Source organism: Passer montanus, unplaced genomic scaffold, assembly GCF_014805655.1.
Source record: "Passer montanus isolate IOZ18808 unplaced genomic scaffold, ASM1480565v1 scaffold1, whole genome shotgun sequence".
NCBI lineage: Eukaryota > Metazoa > Chordata > Aves > Passeriformes > Passeridae > Passer > Passer montanus.
In genome coordinates this window covers 3,406,502-3,428,600 of record NW_024356504.1, presented here as the reverse complement: position 1 = coordinate 3,428,600, position 22,099 = coordinate 3,406,502, and the positions used below count along the sequence as shown (strand labels likewise).

General features: G+C 39.8%; 1 protein-coding gene across 3 annotated transcripts in view; it reads left to right on the top strand.

Annotated features, from left to right (window-relative positions):
• Positions 1-22,099, top strand: part of PARD3B (par-3 family cell polarity regulator beta) — a 395,877-nt gene that overhangs the window by 355,601 nt on the left and 18,177 nt on the right. For all 3 annotated transcript variants that reach the window (XM_039719949.1, XM_039719858.1, XM_039719777.1), the window contains one exon: positions 9,321-9,400. In XM_039719949.1, coding sequence (XP_039575883.1) covers positions 9,321-9,400 — 80 coding nt within the window. The remainder of the gene's footprint in view (positions 1-9,320; positions 9,401-22,099) is intronic.

Genomic DNA, 22,099 nt, shown 5'->3' with positions numbered 1-22,099 from the left:
TTGCTCTGCAATTTACTTCCATGCCCTGCTATTTCCCCCTCCCCTCCCTCTTTTCTTCTCTGACATACACATGCATATACCCCCTGCGTACACATTCAGCACCAGCACCAGATGCAGGCAGACACAGCAAAATAGCGTTATCTCAATGTGTGCGTTAAAACACTCAGAAATACACCAAACATTTTCATTTTGCCATCCTCATCTTAAATGGAAATATTGATCTGTCCTCTGTTTGCTTTCCAGGTACTGACACTGTCATTTTATTTTCCCTAAAAAGAACACAAGCTCATAGCTGAGTTGCAAAGCATGGCCATTACACCCTGGCATTGGTGCCAAGAACTCTGCTGACTTAGCTAGAGAAAGATGCTGAAAGCCTGACTTTGAGAGAAAATTCAATTCAATTCACTCCATACAATGTCTCTCATGAAGTATTTCAAAATGCCTTATATCAGGAGATAACATAATGAGAAAATGCTTCAGAGAACTGGGTATTCAGATAGCAAGACAAAATGATACACAACAATGAACTGGAGTAAAAGAAAAGACGACTGTCATTTAAAAGCAGTAATCATCTGGATAAGTAGTCTTGTAAACTAATTACAGTGAGAAGAGAAGCAAAGAATGCCAGACTGGGAGGAACAAGAAGCAGCTTAGTTTCAAACAGGGTAAAGCAGGGTACTGGTTTCATGGGGGGAAAGGAATTACACACAGTATTGTAGAACAGCTAAAGGAGACCTGCTTTAGAAAGGTATCCACACATATGGATTAGTATGCTGTGTATTGCATCACAAGTGTATCTCTGTGACAGGTTAAGTTATTCTCTTTAGTGGCTGGGAAGAGATTAATTACTTCGGCTTGGTTCAGGGGAAGGGCAATTGAAATGCCTCCTTGTAGTAGGAAAGAATCAATGCTGATGGGTGCTCTGGGTTTTTTGGTTTTTTGTTTTGCTGCTTTTAAGATTTTCTCTCAACTCAAGGGAAACTTCTTTTTGCCTCTAATTTGAGAATAGGTTTGCAAGTGAGGGTGTTGCAAATCTGGTGCTCATTAAAGACAATTAAGAGATAGAATTAACCAAAACATATTATACAACTAATGGAAAAGGAAGCCACCCACGGAGACAGACACAGGCCAGGAAATTATCTCATTTTGCTTGGTCAAAGGAAACCGTAGTTCTCCAGCACCAGGGATTGAGGGATCACAGAGTGAGGGTTCAGAAAGCAGAGTATTGTCTTTGTGGGACTGTGTAAAAACACTTTGCAGTTCTGGCTTCGCCTCCATCTTTGCTGTTTTCTCTCTCTTTAGTGTTGCAAGATACAGCAAATGCTGAGACTTGTTTTCTACAAAACTAAGGCAATTGCCATGTTTTTAAACTGTTATGGGAACAGCCTGTTTCCCTTTTAAAGTTCCCATCTGTGTTTGTATTTCCCTCAGTCTATTGCCTTTATAAAGACTTTTCTGCTCCCTCTAAATCTAAACCATTAGTTTCACCTCCTTGAACAAGAGGTAGGGCATTACTGAGGAGGAAAAGTAAATCCTGAGATAATCAGCCCTGCTTAATTTGACCATGGAACACTGCTGTTTTCAGCGTTCCTGGTGTTCATTGCATAGGGAGAAGGGACAAGTGACTCTGAGTATGTACATTTGTGTGAGCATGTGTATGTATATGTATATATCTGTAGAGAGAGACAGGCAGAAGGGGAGCATTTAATTGCCTTGCAATCGGACCAACCAAGTGGTGTTCTGATTGCATACAGCTGATTTTCTAAGTGAAAATCTTCAAACCTATTCAACAGCAAAACCAAGATCATCAGTGACTCTGGAGTGTGTGTCTGTGTTTCTTATAGGGAAGAGGAAGGTTGGTTTGATTACTATCTCTTTTTTTCCTTTGGACAAGGGTGTTTTTCTCATCCAAGAGAAATGCATTCTAGCAGCATGAACATAACTATTAATCAACACTTAAGCGATAATCAGTGAATGAAAAATGATGACCAGAAACTGAAAATGTACTTGCATAGCTACTTTGGTGCTTTTTCTTTGAGATCATGCCCTTGCATTTTAACATGAACAATTCTTATAAAATTAGTGCTGATATATTCCAAAAGGCAGTGATTTAAAAAGCCAACGCTTATATTTCACTTGAAAAAAAAATACTAACAGGGAATGATATATTAAGATCTGTATATGTAATGTTGTAAAGCTACCTTGGTAGTCTCTGAGATAGAGTCTCAGTTGATATGAACCAGTAATATCTTACAGATTTACTTAAGAGATGAAGATGCCAAAATCATCATCCCTGGAATGCTGTATTCAAATGTGTGAAGACATGTTCAGGATACAGAGAGATAAATGTTTTTCCTGTGTATTTTTGCTCAAAAAGGAGATAGAGGCACTGAGAGATGCAGGTGTATGTTAGCTTTGGGAATACCTCCAAGAAGAATCAGATGCTGTTGAAATTAAAACAAAACTCCCCTCAGTATTTAGCATGCTTTCCTGAATCATGGCCAGGGTATGTGGTGGCACCCAGCACAAGCCAAGGCTGTGTGACTCTCCTAGTGAACAACACCTTGCTTTTGTTCTTCACGACATTTTTTTACCAGCTCAGTCATGGATCTAACAGCATCAAGTGTTCTTTGGAATAATCTCAAAACCAGATTAGTATAAAATACTTAAAGTAAGTGTGTGCTTAACAAAAAGGAAGAACAACATTCCCTGGGACTGAGCCCAGAAAGCAGAACTTTAGGAGACTGCAAGGTCATGACTTGGTGATTGGGCCATGAACAGGCATCTATAGACATCCATTGATTCACCTTTCCAAATTATTTAACTTGTATTTTCTGTTGACACAAACATAAAAAAGTTAATTTGCCACACTACCCAAAAAAACTTGAAGACATTGGACCATGATTTGAGAACCTCTGACAATTGTAGTCCTGAGATACCTGTAAAATGGAGCAGGAATAGAACAACAAGGTGTCTCAGGATCTGCTGGGAAGATACTGCTTCCTTCCTTATTCTTGGAAATAAGTTTGTTTGTAACAAACAAGTTTCTAACAGGGAAGTTGAAAGTGCTCTTTCTCTTCAGTGGTGGAGGTGGGGTGGAGGTGTTTTTAAGAGGTCCTGTGGAACATCATCTTGGCTTTCCATTGCAGCCAAGAAGAAAAGCACAACTAAGAATATCAAAAAGAAGTATTAAAGGTGCTGTCTTATATCCAAACAATGGTAAAGAAGCACCAATGGGCTCATAGAACATTAGACTCCTCTTTGAGGACTACTTCTGCCATTAAAATCAATGCAACTTAATTAAAGCAAATTATAGATAGATACATCTATAAATAAGATATTAAAGTGCGCCGCTGAATATGATAATTGCCGCATATTTAGCAATCAGCGTGTGTGTTCTGCTTTTGCCAGGAGGGATTTCTTTCAGAGGAATCAATGGAGCTTTATTAAAAACCATCTAAATTAGAGGGAGAAATGATGAGTGTTATAATAACGCAAAATCACTGTTTCAACTTCCATTGCAAAACTAGGAAAGCAAAATATATCCCTCTTTGTGTATGTATGGAAAACATCAGGAAAATTCTTTTGAATTGTAGACAGTGGTAGAATTTTTAATCTTTACCTTTTGATGCAAAACATTAAAAAACTGGATGGAAGAAATCTTGTTTTCTGTAGAAATGCTGGAGCTCTCCAAGGGTAGGGTAATGAGGATATCACAGCAGTAAGGAATTAAGAGGACCCCATCTATCAACTTCTTCCATTTCCCATGGACCATCCAGTTCACTGCCTTACATCACCTGCCTCTGTTTCAGCAGCTAAAGAAAGTGTTAGCAAGTCAAATTGTGCTCTTAAATTTCACTTGCAGTTCCCAGAACCAGGCAGAGTTGAAATGCAAAAAATAAGTGGGTTAATTTTGATGCTTCACCTGTGTATGAAACATTGAGACCAGGGTGGGTGAATAAATCCACTTTTACCTCTCCATTTTTCTTCAGTTTTCACTTAATTGAAAACAAAAACCAACTGTGTCTCAGCAGAGGGGAGACCTGAAGGTTAAAGGGCAAATTCCGTTATACCACAGCTCTTTCTGGCATGCTGAATCTCAACCCATGTGATTAGAAACGCTCACAGACAAAAGAAGAGCTTTGAGAACAGAGGTCAAACCAGCATCTGAATCAAGTCCTTTAGCAGATGATCACAAGACTATTGAAAAATGCACTAAGCAATGCAGCAGTTCTATGTGTCATGTTTATACACAGACTTTCAGGCAAAAAGCAGAACTGGGTGGCATTTTCAAAGCACTTGGATTGATGGCAGAGCAGACGCTTCACTCTGCAGCCTTCCTGGGGTGTCTCCTGCCTTGTAGTGCATGTCAGTCGTATAAAATACAGTGGTAGTATCCTGCCATTTTTATGGATAGAAAACCACAGTGCAGAAGCTCAAGTGACTTTTCTGAGCATACACAGTGGATAAGTGAAAAAGTTAGGAGTCCCAGGACTCCTATCTTCATAAGCTTCTCCTGATCTCTCATAATTCTGAGTAAGTCAGGTGTGGCTCAAGTGGAGTGAGCAGTGTTTTGTCCTGGATTCACAAACATGTAGCTAAAATCCCATCAGCCTTGAGGAAGTTATATTATTGCTACTTGCTTAGTGGGCAGCACACTGTCCAATTTTTCTTTCTGATCTTAATGATAATTGAAATGTTTGGAGAGGCTTATTGTTCAGAAGTCAGGGGAAAAAAAGGGCTGAAAAGGAAAAGGAAAGTGATGTTTAGCATGTGAGTGAAGAATTAATACTCCTGAATGCAACACCCACTGTATATTATTCTTTTTTAGCAGTGGGAATCTTTTGACTCTGATCAGAGTAGCTGGTTAAGTTTTGAAAGAATTTTTTTAACCAACTGACCTCTGCAATGATGATGATGAAGTTTTCTGTATGCAAGTCTAAATACCTGCAGGAGAGGGAACAGCAACTGCAACTTTATGAGACGGCCAACCTGAAAATGTCTCTGCATCATTTATTTTCCGTATAAGCAGTATCCATGGTCTTGGGTTTTTGCTGTGCTGGCTTCACTCAGGATGGACCTTGAGCAGGGAGTCAGATGGGAATCTGTGAGAAGTAGAGCCACAGGCAAAAATACTGTCCTACTGAATTCTGCTGGTAGGGGCAAGGAGTTGTTGCTGATTTCTATTTGCACTGTGGTAACTCTCACCTGAGCTGTGTGTGGATGCACAAGAAAAAGTCAATTCTGGTTTCATGAAGCTTGAACTTCTAAAAAGATTGCTATAGTTGTTATTTTTGTACCATGACATCTGTCCAGCCCCTAACACCTTGACCCACAAGGAAGGGGCAGGGGAGGCTTTCCTGCTAACAGCTACAATTGTAGCCTTTAGCAAATGCTCCAAGAGAAAGGCAGTGTGAGACAGGTGAGGGGGGAATGAAATGCAGGATCTCCCAGGGAAAAAAAACAGTCTCATGCACTTTTCTGTACAGTTTTCAAGATAGTCAGGAGCTTCAGGATTAAATAAATCCTATATCTTCCCTTAAAGAATTGTTTTTCTGCAACCCCAGAATTCTCTTGTAGGCAAATTCCAGACTTACTCCAGACACCTACTCAAATAGAGTATATAAATATACTCTATTTATAGCTTAAAATTTATTTGCAGATGTTTGAATGCTCTAAGATATTTATTTCTGGTTTGATCTATGCTGTCCTTCAGTTCTACACTTCTGCCAGCTTGCTTCTTCTGCTGGAAACTGGCAGGGGTTTAATTAAGGATGCAGAGGTGTCACAGGATATTTTCTGAAGAGATACCTTTCTATCACAGAAATCTTGTTAGCTAGTGAAAATAATTGTTTCTAAAAAGAGAGACTTAAACAACAGAACATTCACTGGCCATGTATAAAAAAACAGCTTTCTGGCACACCGCAAATACTGACCATGAAAGCACTGAGTTACATGGAGGCAGTGTCTTGCCAGTTTTTCTGGTATCTTGTCTCTGAGTGTGGCCACTGCTGTGACTGGGATTCCCAGAAGGGCAATTAGGAGAACAGCCTGCTGGTACAGAGGTTCTGCTCTCCCATTCAGCTCTCCAAGGCCTTGCCTTTCTTCCACCTGCCAAAGACTTTACTGTCTTCTGCTAACCAGATGTTAGTTGGTTTGATTCATATTTGTATCCAGTTTGTTTTACATTCCACAAAGGCCTTGGCCATACCAATACTTTGCAAGTGACATTCCATGAATTGTTTGCTGTTGTTTTTTCATAGTGTTTTCTTTCCTTGATTTGAGTGTGCTGCTCTTTTAATTGCACTGATAGGATGATGGCTGTTTCTGTGTTTATCTCTGCCCGTTATTTTTGCATATTCATGTTTTGCTTGTTAGTTGAGGCCGCTCTTAAGAGATGAACTGTTCATAATGATGCTACTTATTTAAGTTGATGTTGTTAATTTAAACCCTAAAAATACAGGAGCATATTTTGGATCATTTTTTCTGATGTGTACCATACATACGTGAAATGTGTATTTCACTTGCTGTTGTGTTCTCTCTTGATTGGGATGTTGGTCTCCTAAGCTCTTCCAGCTGCATCTGTAGGGACTCAGCTGAGTACTGCACCTTCAGTCAGCTCCCTTGCTGGTCACCTTGTGGTCACCACCCATTTGGCTTTGACAGGACTTCCAGATTTAATCCTGTTTTATTAATATTACTGTTTCTTCAACTAAATATGTTGGGATTATTAACTGTGTTAAAACTTCCACACCTGGTCTGAGGGCCAGCTGCCTATGTCCTGTTTTAGGAAAGGAGGAGAACTTGAAATATTTTAATCTTACTAATTAGTACATTTCACACCGATTTTTAGCTTAGTTTGTTGTAGAAGGCAGCAAAGGAACCCTTTGCTTTGACTCTTTCTGAAACATAAATAACTTCTACTAAGAAGGTGTTTCTATTTTCACAATTTCTCTTTTCATCAGAGTAGTATTTTATTCCAGGCACCATTTTGGCACTCCAGGCTGAGTGATGATACACTTTTACTGTCGCATGGACAGATGGAGAAGGAAAATCAGAAGAAATGGCTGAGCCTTTAATTAGCTGTGCAGAACCAGAGCATGCTTTTCCAGTGCATTGGGGGTTTTATGTAGGGTGTGGAGACTCAGCCGCTCGATGGATCCAAATTAGCAAAATTGTGTATCCGCCACCAGGGTGTTTCTATGGTAACTGTCTCTCAAATCATATATACAAACAGACCTGGCAGGGGCTATTGCCTTCTATTTGGTCTGCAGGAAATCATCAAAAAAGGGGTGTTTTCAGGCTGAAAAAAGGCCTTGTGATGTAAATATTTTTTACTTTTGGTGGTTGGTATAAGTTTTGCGATTACTGCTTGATGCTGGCACAGTTCTGAGTGTTTGTGTTTTTTCTTTTGCCTGGCTGCTGTTACTCCCTTTAGGTGTGAGAGTGCAGGAAACTCACACCACTACCAGACTCATGCACATAATTAATAACCTATCTACAGCTGCACAGGTAGACCATAAAAAACTGCACGTTTTTATGGTGAGAGACCAGATTATACATTTGTTTCTTTCCCCCTCATTCTTCTTCATAAAACAGGAGAAATCTGGAGGGTCTTCTCTTACCAGTGTACCTGGGAACTTAAGGGAAATTATGAACCTGATGAAATTAGTAGGGTAAGAACAACCAAAGTGGCTGTGACTCTTCACCTAAGTGACATTATAAAGTCCCTCTGCATGCTACTTTTTCTGGTGGAAAAAAATGAATGAATGCTACCTTTAGCCTACTGTCCTCTTTTTGAAATGTAGGGCAATTATTGTTATTTTTTGCTCATCCAAAGTCAGGTGCTGCTAAAGCATGGGTCATTTCAAATCAGAGGTGGTTTTTTTCTTGTGGCCAACAGTTCTGTGAGGATGCCTTTCTGTTTTGAATGAGATAAAGGAAGCTTGCAAGAGGCCTGTACTAAATAATTTTTTTCATTTACAAGTATCTTGGATGTTTGATGAGTGCCAAGGTGCATAACAAAATTTGTCTGGAATAATTTCTAAGCCTGCCTAGCTGCTGCAAGTGATACTGCCTCTCTTTGCATAGGACTCGGTTTTTGTAATGTACACAGAAATGCTTTGTAAAGGTAGATAACACTTAATACACCTGAATGCACAACTTTTCTCATTGCAATGGTTTATACATCTGTTCAGTGAAAATGGTGTATTGTGCATAAATTACAGGACTGACGGAAATGTACTTTAACCTGTAGAATGCAAAAAACATGTTAATTTTTGTTTTCTCTTTTTTCTAATCAGGCATTTGCCAAAAGCTTGGTGTGATTTATTACTTTCTTTTTAATGAATTGTTAAAAATGTTTGAAAAGGCATTAAATCTTCCTTTCTGCTATTAATCTGTAAAAGGGGAAGGGGATTTTAAATGGCCTCTTAGTATATTGCTTTATAAAACTGCTGATTCTAGCAGCACCGGAATAGGAATACATACTAATGTAGGAAACACTGAAGGCAGTCAGAGCCTCCTCCATTTAGGGAAGAAAAGACTAATAGCTCCATTTTAACAAGGCTCTTAACACTTTGGGCCATCAGCAGGCATTGAGTGAAATTGGGAGAGCTCCTGTGTGCTAAAAGCATTGAAGCTCACCGTTTGTACCCGGTTGGAGCCTTCCTGATAGAATTGTGCTCCCCAGCCAATGCCGGTTGCCATCTTGAACACAAACCAAGTAGCGCTGGCATTTTGACTGAGTGCACTAACGCTGCACTTTTGAAATGGCACCAGAGCATCATAAATGCACTTAACTCCCAGCTGGATACTTAGCTTTGCAGTGGTGTACAGAAAGTTTCTGGATTCGTGTTAAGAATGAAAGAAAACCTGTTTGTATCATATTTTATGCTTAAGCAAAACAAGCTAGTGGGGGGAAAAAAGCAGGCTTGGTACCAAGATGTTAGCTTTGATTCAGATAGTTATGCCACTGTAATCAGAAGAGGTGTGCTTAGTTAGATGATGTCCTCATGTTAACTGGATTCCAGGAAAAAGGCCAGCCAGGGAAGAAGAGAGAATATCCCAGCTAATAGGTACGTGAGGGAAAGGTGCTGAAGATTGTACCTGCTCTAAACACTTCTTTGATACAGAAGCCTTTCTTGTTAGCAGTGATAAGATTATGTATGGGATTTGAAGCTTCTTTGAGCCCCTGCCTTTCTTTTGTTGATTTTGGCATGTTGCAGCATCATGTGTTCGCTGCTTATCGTTTTGAGATGCATTGTTAGTAGCTGGGCTGCATAATTGATCTTCATCTCTAATTACTCTCCTCTCCACAGGTGCCTGGAAAAGGTCCAGATGGGAGCTCCTACAATCTTCACTTCGAGGGGGTGGAAAGGCAGTATGCATCCTTACCCAGGTACAGCACCAAGCCTCCTTCCAGTGGGGAGGGAGGGCCACACACAGCTGATGTCCAGCTCTAACATGAGAGATTATTTTGCACTTTTGTCTTGTCACCTTTGCTGCTGATTTACTGCCATTTTATACCTCTACTATTAATTTGGACTTTTGAATTTTTAAAAAACAGGTGTCTCATTGAACATGTCAGCAAGAGTCATGATCCACAGCTAGAGAACATGACATTGAGGGAGCTGCCTCTGCAAGAGTTATAACAGGTCGTAGCAGGGCATAAATGACTGAGTTTGTAGTGATATAATCCCAGCTGGCATTGACAGAACGTTGCTGTGGAAAGCTTCCACTACAGCAGCCACAGCTACCAAAGTCCCACTGTTGCTACAAGGGCTGTCTGACTGCAATCTATTCCATGAGAACATCTCTGTGCTTTTACTGAACGCTCTGGAAATGTGAGTGAATTCTCTGAGGGCTTTTTTTAATTTTTAATCTTTATCAACTGAATGAAGAGTAATTCTGGTGTGAAACCAGTGGGGCATAACAAAATGGAAGCATGTCAGGGATTTCAGCCCCATTTCTATGGGAGTTCTAATAGCAGAGTGTAACACAGATCAAGCCAGAAAGGGGAGTGAGAGGGTGCTAGAAGAGATAGTTGGAAGCAGGGAGAGGAAAACAAAAACGGAAAAACATTCCCCCTTCAGAATTAGAGGGCTGGGCAAGTCCTAAGAGGCATGGTCCAATCCACTTCTTGGACCTACAGGCAGGCTGATTTGTAAAAGCAAAGCAAAAATAGGTATCTATAAGCAAAAAGAGATTTTTTTGTTGTGAAGTAGTGCTGGCCTTTAGGAAATCAGTGAATTGTTTCTTTTTGCTGCTTCTTTTTCTACTCAGCTATTTACATTCAAAGGTGAGCACTGAGATTGATTGATAAATATGTAATGCTGTGTCCAAATCCAGATGAAAATACAAAGAATATTTTACTTTTGTTAACCAGAATATAAAGGCTGTCTCACAAGGCACTGTTGGATGTCTGTAGGCATTTTTAATCTATGTAATTTCTAAACAAAGGATGTGTCTGCAGTTTACTTCCTGTCTTCAAATTATATTTGTCAGCCATTTTTTCTTGGAGATTCATCCTGTGCAGTAACTGGCTTTTCTGACAGAGGTCTGCTTTCCAACACTGTGTCTTGCATGTATTTCCTGGCTGACTGTGGGTATTTACTCTTCTGGGTAAATAGCCATCTTTTTTTACAGTCCTCCAACACTCCTGTTTCCCCGTCATGTTTCTAGCAGTGATTTTTGCATGTTAGTTATGTGTACTTTAATTTTGCACAATCCTTTTTAATTTATTTTGAACTTCCATTCTGTTGAATACTTCCTTGTGGATTACAAGAAAGGAAATTCATAATTGGTGCCCAGTGTAACTCTCTACAGCAATTTTTATATTTGTACGTCATGTCTTCTTTTATTCATTTTCCCTTTAAGAAAATTAACTATATTTTTTTCAAGTGTTGTAAACCAAAAATGTCCCAGTGAAGTGACTTCCATAAGCCAGAATTGTTTTGATTTCCCTAGTATTCCTTTCAAGGGGAATGACCAGAAGTGAGCACTACAGTGCAGATGTGGACATGCCCTTGCTTTATGTAGTAAGCATTCTCTGTATCCCTTCTGTCCTGTTCCTTTCCAAACTGCTGCATCCTCAGCATGTTCCCTGGGTGTATATACTGCTCATCTCTACAACCTGTGTTTCTGTGGGGTTTGATCGATTGGTTTGGGGGTTTTTTTTTAAGTAGCTTTATGTGAATAAGATCATGAATTTACAGTATTGTTCCCCAAACCTCCATTTAACTTGCTGGAGACACAACTCTCCAGCTCTTAGAACAGCTTTGAGTATTTAACTGGTGGGAACTCTCCATTTAGAAAGTCATCCAAATATTCCCTAAGCTTTTGAAGATCACTGTGAAAGTGTCCTTTCTCTCTGTGCCTAAGGAGATTATGCTGGAGAGTGAGAAGACCTGCACTTCAGCAGGGCTGTTTGTGCTTCTCAACCCAAACATTTACACTGCTGCACGCAAGCCAGCCTGTGTCTCCAGAGGGTTTCCACCCTGGCAGGAGCAGAGCTTTGGGATATCACACACCCTTGGGCGTGCCGACAATTCAGCAATCGGCTGCTGCTTTTTATACTTCAGTTTTGTAAGTTTTGCAGTTTCATGTTACTGCAGTAATTAAGCCCTGGCAGTCACAAATGACTAGATTGTACAGTGAAGTCTAAATCCAGATGAAGGGGTTGCAGTCTCATTGCCAGCCACTAATGGAAATGAGTGATTTCTTTTTGTTCTCATGGCTGACTGCCCAGGAGTATAGAGGAATCCAGGTAAAAACCACCCATTTGCCAACCAATTCTCGGTGGTGGAGGATCCATGAAAACTACTGTAATGAGCAGCATTATTAAAAAAAAAAAAAAAAAGGAAAAGAAATTAAGATAAGGAAACAGGAATGTAGAAAGAAATGAAGAGGTAGTATTTCCTCAAAAGAGTAGCTTTATTCTCTCGAGCATTTTAGTATTAGTTCACAGTTTCCTGCCCTTGGGTTTGTTCCCCTTCTTTTGTGCTGTCCTCACTGTGGTGGGGCCACTGAGCTGCGCTGGTAGGGATGCCATATGGAGCTGTCTGCATACTTAGCCATTTAAGCCTGGTTTAATAAGAGATACTTACAGAGGCTTCAGATGAGAATTGTAGATGCTGGGAAACAAATTCCTGTTGCAATATTATGTTGAGTCCAGGAGGATATGACCTTTGCCTGCCGCTCTGGTGTGGCACACACAAGGAAGGAGAGGAAAGCGCTTGGCCTGCAGCCAGTTTCACGGGATGAGGAGGGAGGAGGGGATCTGTGCTATGTCAAGAGTAGCTGGGACCTACACAGTGAAACTGTTCTGCTCACCTGAAAGCCACCAGGAATCATGCCAGTGTGTGTGGGCATGCTCAAATTAAGTAAGAGAGCTTTGGTCTTCCTCCCCACTGGACAAGAAGGGGAATGTTCACCTAGCAAAATCTTTATCAGTGTTTGATGCCCCTAAGACACTGTCGCATTCCTTTGCAAAGGTGTGCATCCTGTATGAAGTCAGATCTGAACATACCTGCTGCTGGCATGAAAAATTCTCAGCTTTGAAGCATCATTGCAGCTTTGTCTTTTTTTTTTCTTTTTTCTGTTTTTCTGTGAAGCTTATCTAGATGTAATTTAAGTCTAGATATTATGGGCCAAATTCAGGGGATACAAGTCTGTATTAACACTGTCTGAGGAATTCAGCTGTCAAGTGTGCTTGTCTTTTCAGTAGGTGCAGCAGCAAATTACTGTCCTGGTCTCACTGAAGTCAGTGATGTCCTTTTTTCCTTTGAGTGGGGGATCTGTTCCTGTGTAAGGTTACATGTTTAATTAAAAGGGGAAACAGGAGGCAGCAGTCTTTGGAGAAAGGCTTTCTGTCTGACTGGTCTAAGGAGTGGTGAGCTGAGCTACATAGTTAAGTTTCTACGTAAAATAATGCCAGCCTGTAGGCTTACTTTGGAAATGTCTACAGAGGCAAACATCTGAATTAAATGATAAGTGGCTGTGGCAGCAGAGTGGCAGGTCTTCATCTCTCATTGCATTGTGCTGTTCTGTCTGCAGAAATGCAGCAAAGTGGGAGAGACAGAAATGGGAGGCTTTGCAAGAGAGATACAGTTCTTTGCACTCAGTACTTAGGTGTTGCCCCGAGGCTATTGCTAAGTAGTGCTGAGTAGTAGTATTAAGCAATGTTAAATCCTCCTGCTTAGGAGGAGAATGGCTTGATTCTTACACATTTTAGCCTCTTCTTTTGGGAAGAAGAGCAGGGCAAGGTTGTGGGAGCCAGAAAAACATTTGTATCTTTTAAACTATTTTTAATGCGTACTTTCTTGGTGTAATTCAGAATATTTTCCTGATGGAGCTATGGAGCAGATATGAAGCTGAAGCTGCTCTGTTTGTTCATAGTTCTATTTTTGAGCTTGCATTTATGGAAGTCTGCCTTAATGTAAATCACAGTCTTGCTAATGGCAGCCTTGTTTGGAGAAGCCTCGTGTTCAAGGACACGTTCTTTTCTGTGGTGGTGGAAAAGCTGGCTGTGACCAAAAGCAGACTGACAGACACTGCGACGGCACGCTGGTTGACAAGATGAGTGTGGATTAGAAAGCTCAGCCATCTTTCCAATAAGAAATGCTGATTCCAATGGAAAAGTAGTACTTCAGACTTTCTCTGGAATTCTCGTATTATTGAAGAACACATTTATGTCAAGAAAAGGAGGGGAGCCAGAAAGGCTGTGAGAGCATTAGAAAATAACTGCTAGCATGGAAAAATGAGTTCAGGCTGTGTAGGTGGGTTCAGCTGAATTGCTGTGGCTGGGAAGAGACTCCTGAGCAAACTGGTAATTTGCTCACGAGTCTTGTTTTAAATGTAACATGCATCCTGAAACTGGGAAGCTTGGAAATGGATTAAAGAACCAGCCTTGCCATACAGTGGCAATGGGTAGTCTTCCCATCCTGGAAGCTTCTCTTCAGGTTGACCATGCAACTTGCATGGTGTGAGAGATGGATTTGTAAAGGATTCTCAAAATCTGACTGAAAGCTCACACAGTCTTGCACATGTGTATGCAAACTCTGAGATAAGGTGTGCTGACTTAGAAAGGCCATGGAATAGGGACGACATTGTTGAGAGAGAGATTGAACTAGAAACAAGTTTCAAATTATGGCCTTGCAAAAAGACCAGATGTTTTGGAGAATTAGAACTGTTAAAGATGCATTATAGCAAGACCACGTGGGGTAAAATAATAGGTGATTGGTGTTAGAAGTATTAGCAGCATTGTGTGGCAAAAGCTAATAGGCTGAAAAGCATTTATAAGGTATTGTAAGCAAGAAATAGGTTTGCTTCTGATAGAATGGGGTTGAGTTTTGTATCTCTTATGTCTCACCCTTTATTTTGATAACAGAATAAGATCTTTTAAAACGCCTCTCAGTTGCCCCATCTCTGTAGAGCTGGGGTTTTCCAACATACTTCTTAGAGCAGTAGCTGAAAGCAGCACACTCTCCATTTCTAGGTGTGATGCCAAAAAGGACACTTTTGATCACCTTGCCTGAGCCCTCCAAGACTTTCTACATTTCTGCGTCAAACTAAATTTCAATTTTGATCCATCCCATTACTTTTGTAAATGTATTTACAGACGCATCTAACCTGGAATTAGAATGTCACATTGTGGAGAATCCATTACATTCTTTGGAGGTTAATTATTTTATTGCTTAAAAAGATTATGCCTTTTTTCCCTTAAAGTATGACATTACCCAATTTCAGTTTCTAGATGCATGGTAAATATTTTTTCTGCTAGATTTTAAGAGCCAAGCCTGCAAAATTCCTTCCCAGAGATCGTTTATGTTATGTTTTCACCTCCCTTGCAATAAATTAAATAGATTGAGTATTAGGCCTTACACTGTAGAGCATAAAAACAGTATTGACTCAAGGGGCCAGAGTACCCATGCAGTCAGTTTAGGAGGTAGTCTCTAGACTTGAGTCAAAAACATTTTGAGCCCTTCAAATCAAAAGTAAGGTTTTGGTAATATCTGTGTCATCAACAGATAAGGTTCCTCCAACAGAAGAAATGGATTACTTAGCATGTTTCATTAGCTGCTTCTTGCACTTGAGTGTTCTTGCCTTTATTTTACTGAGTTTATTTCAAAATGCAAGATTTCTGTAATTTAATTGAATCCTGAAAACATCATCAGAAATGACTTGACACAAATCACGAGAAAAAGTTAATTGTCTATTAAATAAGACTCATCATTCACCATTGTCTAGCAGAATCTGAAATTAATATACTGACATTACTTAAATATGTATATAGTGTATTCTCTTGGTTAACAAAAAAGAAATCACAGTTTTAGTGCAGACTATAATTAGCTGTAAATCAACTTGTCAGAGCATTCCCAGCCTCTGGGAATTGACTAGCCCAGGACCACAGATGAAAAAGTAAGGTTTAAAATGAATTATTTAAATCAAAATTCCCTGCATACTGGTTTAAATCACAAGTGATTTTTTTTTTTTTTTGGCTTGGAACCACTTTGATTTAACCTATTCCATCACTTGTTGGAAAAAAAATCTGTCCTCTTTCTTATTTTATGTCCTTCATTTACGTTCCTCCCTGGCATGCAGCAGTTTGTTGCACAGCGTTGACCTGGCAGTGCAGTCATGGTTCTGGCCATCATTGAGGCACGTCCAGTTGCTTTTGGTGTTGACAAGTGCCATGTGGTGGCACAGTGGTTCTCAGCGACACTGTTGCTCTGTCCCATCACACAGCTGCTGTTGTGCCAAGTTGTCTTCCAGACACCTTGTTGGTGCTTGGACACTCCTTGGAAACAGCTTGCCTCTGTTTCTCACTGTTCTCTTGTCAGCTGATGTGGCTCCACTGAAACTGTGATTTCCCCATGTTTTATTGGCCCAACATGGTGCTTTGTGGCAATGAGTGACAATGCTGATGCAGACTGCAGGGAATAAATACCATTGCTGCCTTGCAATGCTGTTTAAATTGGAGCATTGTTCACCTGGCTAAAAAGAACATCTGCAGATACTCCCTCTTGGAGGGGGCCAGGGGTACCAAAACTTTCATGGCAGTGAAGTCATTTATCAACCCTGTGCAGAATCACCCACATCTTAGTCTGTCAGTGAAACCATGTTACTGGACATACATTGCACAACTACAAGGTGAGCCTGTTAACTTCTGGTGTGTAATATAATATCCAGTATTTTTAGTCATGCCCAGGATTTTCCCTCCAAAGGGGTGGAAATCAGTGAAAGGAAAATGGGTTGATGGGAAAATACTGTGTAGTTGCAGGTGGCTGAATAAAGTCTGTATCTCCCTTGTTTCTTATACTGATTAAAATAAGAGGAGATGGTCAAGAGGAATATTTGAGAACCAATTGTAAATGGTCTTTTTTAATTTTTGACATAAATAATATTTTTTTAATATTCCCCTGGCATAACTTCAATACTAAGAAGACTTAATAATTTGGTGTCTTAAACAGGATTGGAAATAAGTAGGGTGAACTTAAAATGAATGGTCCAACTAACTTCATCACCCTAGTCATGTGAAATATAAATAATATTCAAACAGTATATTCTGAAGCATGCTTGATTATTAACTTTCTCTCCTGTTTTAATCATCTAAAGTAATTCAGGGATATTTTTTAATATGATTTTTATCTTGACAGCTGTGCTTTTATTGAAAATGCAGCAAAATCTTCTCTGTCTGTATCTTCTGATGTGGTGATCTCATTATAAATGAAATATATGTATGGTTTTAGTTGGATTTTAAGGGCTGGCAGGTGAATTTAGAATCAGTTTTAATGGAAATACTGGTCAAGGACCTCCAAGATACGTTGCAATAAACCAGCCAAGATGAAATACAGCAAAGAAAAAGGATCATTCTTATAGGCTAGAGCCCAAGCCTGGGAACCAAGCTGATGTGCTCATTAAAAGATTAGCTTAAATCCAATTTCAAACAGTTTTAAGATTTAGCTAACTAACTTTTCTTAACTCTGGAAGATACTATAACTGATAGCTGTAGAAAGTACCCAGGCTCCGGGAGGTGTGAGGGAAATCATTGCACTTCAAGGCCAGAGCCCAGATCTCTAGCAGGACAGCAGATTTGTCACACATACATGTGGCAGAGAGCTGGAGGTGCTCTGTGCAACTTTTTCTGTTCCACCTCAGTTTCAATCCCTTTGCTCAGGTGTGCCATGGTACTTAATATCACCTCAGTGCCATATGTGAAGCGTGAAGCCTTTACTTCTTATATTATATCAAAATACATTTGTCCAAAAATGTGCAGAGTTCGTGAATAACCTGTGTACACCTTCTACAGGGAGAATCTCAGGCATTAAAAGCAGAGCAGGTAGGAAAAGGGTCAGTGTACTACAGACCTTTCAAAAAATAGTCTTGTGTCTTTAAAGACTTGACTGAAAGGAGGAAAGAAATTTGTAAACAGGATCACAGTTTCAGAAATATCTGTGGTGAATAGAAAAGGAAGGAGATTTAGTTGTAAAACATACCTCCAGCTTTCTAATAAAATAGAAATATCACTTGAAATGAACATGATGCCTCCATCCAAGCCAAATTAAGTCTAAATAATGAAAAAGTATACTTTAGAAAGTCAGAAAGGTCAAGGTTCGTGACATCAAATCATGGATTGCAGCTGGCAGGCCACCTCTATAATTTCCATGGGAATAACTAAAGAAAATTGACTAAAGAAAATGTCTGTAACAACTGGGACGTAGCTTGAAAAAACCACTAAAAGCCAGATGTCTCAGAAGAATACTTTGGAAGTGTAGAAGGAGGCAGACAGGGATGGGGTTTGTCAATTTTCCTAATAAGTCAGTCAACTCCTCATAGCAAAAAGCCAGTTAATGCAATATGGAATAGTTTAAAAGTCAATTAATATTTTGAAACTAAGCAGCCAGCCTTTTTGCAAGGAGATACTATGCCGACTAAATAAAAATACTTTCAAGTGTCACATTTACAGAAAACATGGATCTGGTATGAATTTTAGTGTATAATCAGGCATAAGGACCTCCCACTCAAACTAAGGGCACCAAATTATGCTTAAAAATATGGGAGATGGAGGAAAATATTGCATTTGAACAAAAGGGCTTGAATTAATATTATAAAATTTAATGAAGTCTTGGAGACACTGCCTCAGAAAAGAAAGCTGTATTAACTATGCCTCCAGTGAGTAAAAGAACAAAACAAATGTTAGGGAACAAAATATTAATGAAAGAAAAAAAGTGTCAGTACAAAATGGTTAGGTTGAGATGAAGGATCTGTGGAAAAAAGATAAGTGAATGCAAATTAGGAAGAAGATTAAATTAAAAACCAAAAGCATATATCCCATAGAATGCATCAACAGAGTGATGTGCTGAGTGAAACCTGGGGAATAAGATGTGTGCTCCAAAATGCAAATACATCCATTGCATTGTTAAGAGGGATATTGAAATGGCTCATGAGACCAGCAGACTGGGAAGCTCAGCTGGCTGCTTTGTAGGTATGGATATTTGGAATAAAAATGTTGCTGCTTATGCTGGGTTATAATTCAGATCTCATCAAAAAGTGTGGGCTCTAGGCTGCAAAGGTGAGAAAGAGCATTGCAAAATAAGACAACTCTGCTGCAGTTCTTGGCTTCGGCTTTCCCTTGATAAACACGTCTGGAGGTGCAGCTGAAAGACGTCTGTCAGCAAACGTGCTTTAAAAACACCTAACAAAGAAAAATGTAGGAAGCCAACAGTATCAGGTGTAAATATGTATTATTTCTGAGGATGTTGGATTAGGAATTTTTGAGCAAGCTTCCTGCAGCTCTCATTTTTGTGCATGAAACTCCTCTAAATTTTGTGATTGCTCAGCTATGTTCCTGTGAGCAAACAGCAGCTTTGCAGAGGCACCCTTTGCTCAGAGGCAGACTGCAGTTAGTTCTCCATGTTAGTTCTCAATTCCTTTGTCTCCATCCAATCTTTGCTTTGGAAAAAAGAAGAAGAAAATAAAAAAGAACAACCAGAAAAAAACCCACACCAGAATCACAGCCCTACATGATAGTGTACTGTCACAATGGCAAGTTTCAAGCTTCTAATAGCAAGCCATTTAAAGAGAGTTAGTTACAGGTATTCTTACATACATGTTTAGGAAAGAGGAAAGATTATGATGATGAAGGAGGAAGTGAATTGTATGTGGACATTCTTAATTGCATGCTGCAAGGTAATGACAAGCTGTGAAATCCTGAGACCTTAAATCTAGTTCTGTGTTCTTTTACAAACATGTAGGGGACAGAGTCGTGAGCACTCCGTGTGCCACCCACCGAGAAATGAGAAGCAGGGTGGGGGAGATGTGAGGAGTGCAGAAACACAAGGGCAGCACACTGAGCAGACCTGCTGTTGTTTGTTATCCTTGGTGAAACCCTGCCTTGCGAGGAAAGAGCTTTTATATAAACTGGTGATTAAAGGAAAGAGGTATCTAATTTGGGATTAAGAGAGTTGCTGAAGAATTTAATAGTAAAAACAGTTGCTAGAGCAGCTGTTTCAACACAGCTCAGACAATTGGCAGCCAAACTGCTTCCATTTCGTAAGTAGGTGACATATTTAATTTCTCTTCACAGAAGTCTTAAACATATCAAGAGAAAAGGCTCAGTTTTAGAAGGCTTTGTCCAAATGTCTTTGCTCATATTCATCGAAGGCTTTTTTGTTGCTCTTCAAGTATGATGCTTTAGAAAGTCATGCTTTGAATGTGTTGATCCAGCTTGAGAACAGCCAGAAATTTACTACTAGAAGCTAGTATGAGCCTGGTCCAGAACCACTGCAATCCGTGGATGTGTTCCTAAAGACTGCAGCCAGTTCAGGCTGAAATGCAGCCACTGTTGGAGTGTGCTGTGTGATTTCTTTGCTGTCTGGGTCAATCTGGTAGCAATTTGACAAACTCTGATTAGGTTACTTGTTATTTTTCCCCAGAATTCTGACCACCAATGTTACCAGTTTCTCTCCAGATTATGGATATCCTAGTAAAAGAAATATATGTTTTCCTGCTCTATATGTTCTTCTTCAGCCCATCCATTCTTATCACAGATATAAGTGAAATAAAAAGTCGTCCTTAAAACTAAATGTGATTCAAGGTTGTTGAAGAATTGCAGACATTCAGATCACTAGTGGTTATGGACCAGTAACTTTGTTAAGAGCAAGCATAGAGCTAAAACCCCTATTCTACCCTGTTAGAGAAGATTAATTCCTGCTTTCTTAAGAATCTTCATCCTAATTTTCAGGCTTGGAAAAGATTGCATTGTTCTAGCATTTAATAGTTATGTAAATTAGCACTGATTTTGTCATTTAGCACCTGTGCAAAATTTTCTGCTGGAACAGTTCTTTCAAATATGGCATAAACAAAGCATAAGATGCATAGTGATACTGTTCTTTTGTGGATGCTTATTTGGAAAAATATGCATGAGCTATTGAGCATGCCATGGATATTCCAGAAACATGGTGGCAAAGCTTTGTAGGCGTGTGGTTGGTCTTAAATAGCACGTAGGCCACTAGTCAGACTTTCAGCAAGCTTTATTTTGAAAATATATTAAATACCATAATGCATATGCTAAAAACCTAACCACGTCTTTAGGGTAATGGTAATGTCTTTACTGTACTCAGAATCTTTGTCTGCCAAACATAAGTTAGGCTGGATATAGAGATATTGACACAACTTCTGCTGGCTTCTGCCTGGTATTGCTGTGGCCTCTGCTGATTCTGTCCTCTGTTCTGTGTGAGCAGATGGGATCCTGCAGCTGTTTGAATAAATATTAGTTTTAAAGAATTATGCTGCTCTGATTAACCATTCAATGAGGGGGGAAATGGCAGGGGAGAGAGCACCTAAGGAATCTCTCTACTTCAGGCCTCTTGCCCAAAAGCATTCATTTAAAATGTTTGAGCAGTGATGAGGTGAGGAGTTATATAAACTGGAAGCCGTTCCTCAAATCACTATCTTCTCTCTGCATAGAGTGTAATTGATAGCTTATGTGCTTGCAACAGCTGAAAAAATAGAGCAGAACATGCAAACATATCTACTGTATAACATACGTGGGAAGCAAGTGGAGGAGAGTGTTAACTGTAATAGAAAATGAATTATCTGCCATTTTTGTTCCACCCCAGATGTAATTCAGCAAGGAGATTGGATCTGTGCACTAGATAGTCTGAGACAGTGCCTTGGAAATTGACAGTCAGAGTTCCATCCAGAGGGCAAGAAATGTGTGAACAAAACCCAGCCCAGGTTATCAAGCAAAACCCCAAGCCAACAGGGGTCCTTGGATACTGAGTAGCTGGCACTTTCCTTCATTTAAAGAAGAAAAATAGCTCTTGTTTTACAGGTGAAGGGAGAGCAGTCTGTTGTAGATCATGGCAAAATCTGGCAAGAAAAACCAATCTCAGGATGATTTCACAGTGAAAATTCATGTGACTGGCTTTTTGCTTGGATCTAGGGGCTAGTTAGTGCACTGCTATATATATATATCTATACCCATGTGTCGCCAGGTTTTGGACCCTCATTTAGCATTTTTGCTATGAGTTTTGGTTCAATCTGAAATCCTATGCTTTAAAGAAAAGGCATGTTTGTTTACTGACAACTGACTTGTCTTCAGTATAGAAAGAATGTATTTTTAGAAGCATGGTATGGCCACAGTTTCTCCCCTTGTTTTGCTTTTTAAAGGAGATAATAATGATACGCTCTTGAACTGAACTCACCCAGCCAACACAATAGCTGGGACAAAGCATGTAGGAAAAAGGATGCTAACAGTCCTTCCTCCAAAGATGCTCAAACAGCAAACACACTTTACAGCTGTACATTCAGCGATTAAAGATTTCCAGAATCAGTTAAAAGCTTTGAGGATCCCTGTAGCTGTGCTCAGAAAACCCATGTGACTTCGCTGTGTGTAGACTTCTGGTAGTCTTCTAATTAGCTTTGTAGGGGTCTCTGAAGGCATCTGGGTTTCTCACTGACTCGGGAATTAGGCTGAATTTAGGCTGCCTGAACATACCAGCCCTGGGTTTGAGCATTTTTGAGCATTTCTGTTAGGATCTCCTTGCCCCTCTGGAATGGCAAGTGGGAGCAGCGTGGTGGGACGGGCTGTGCT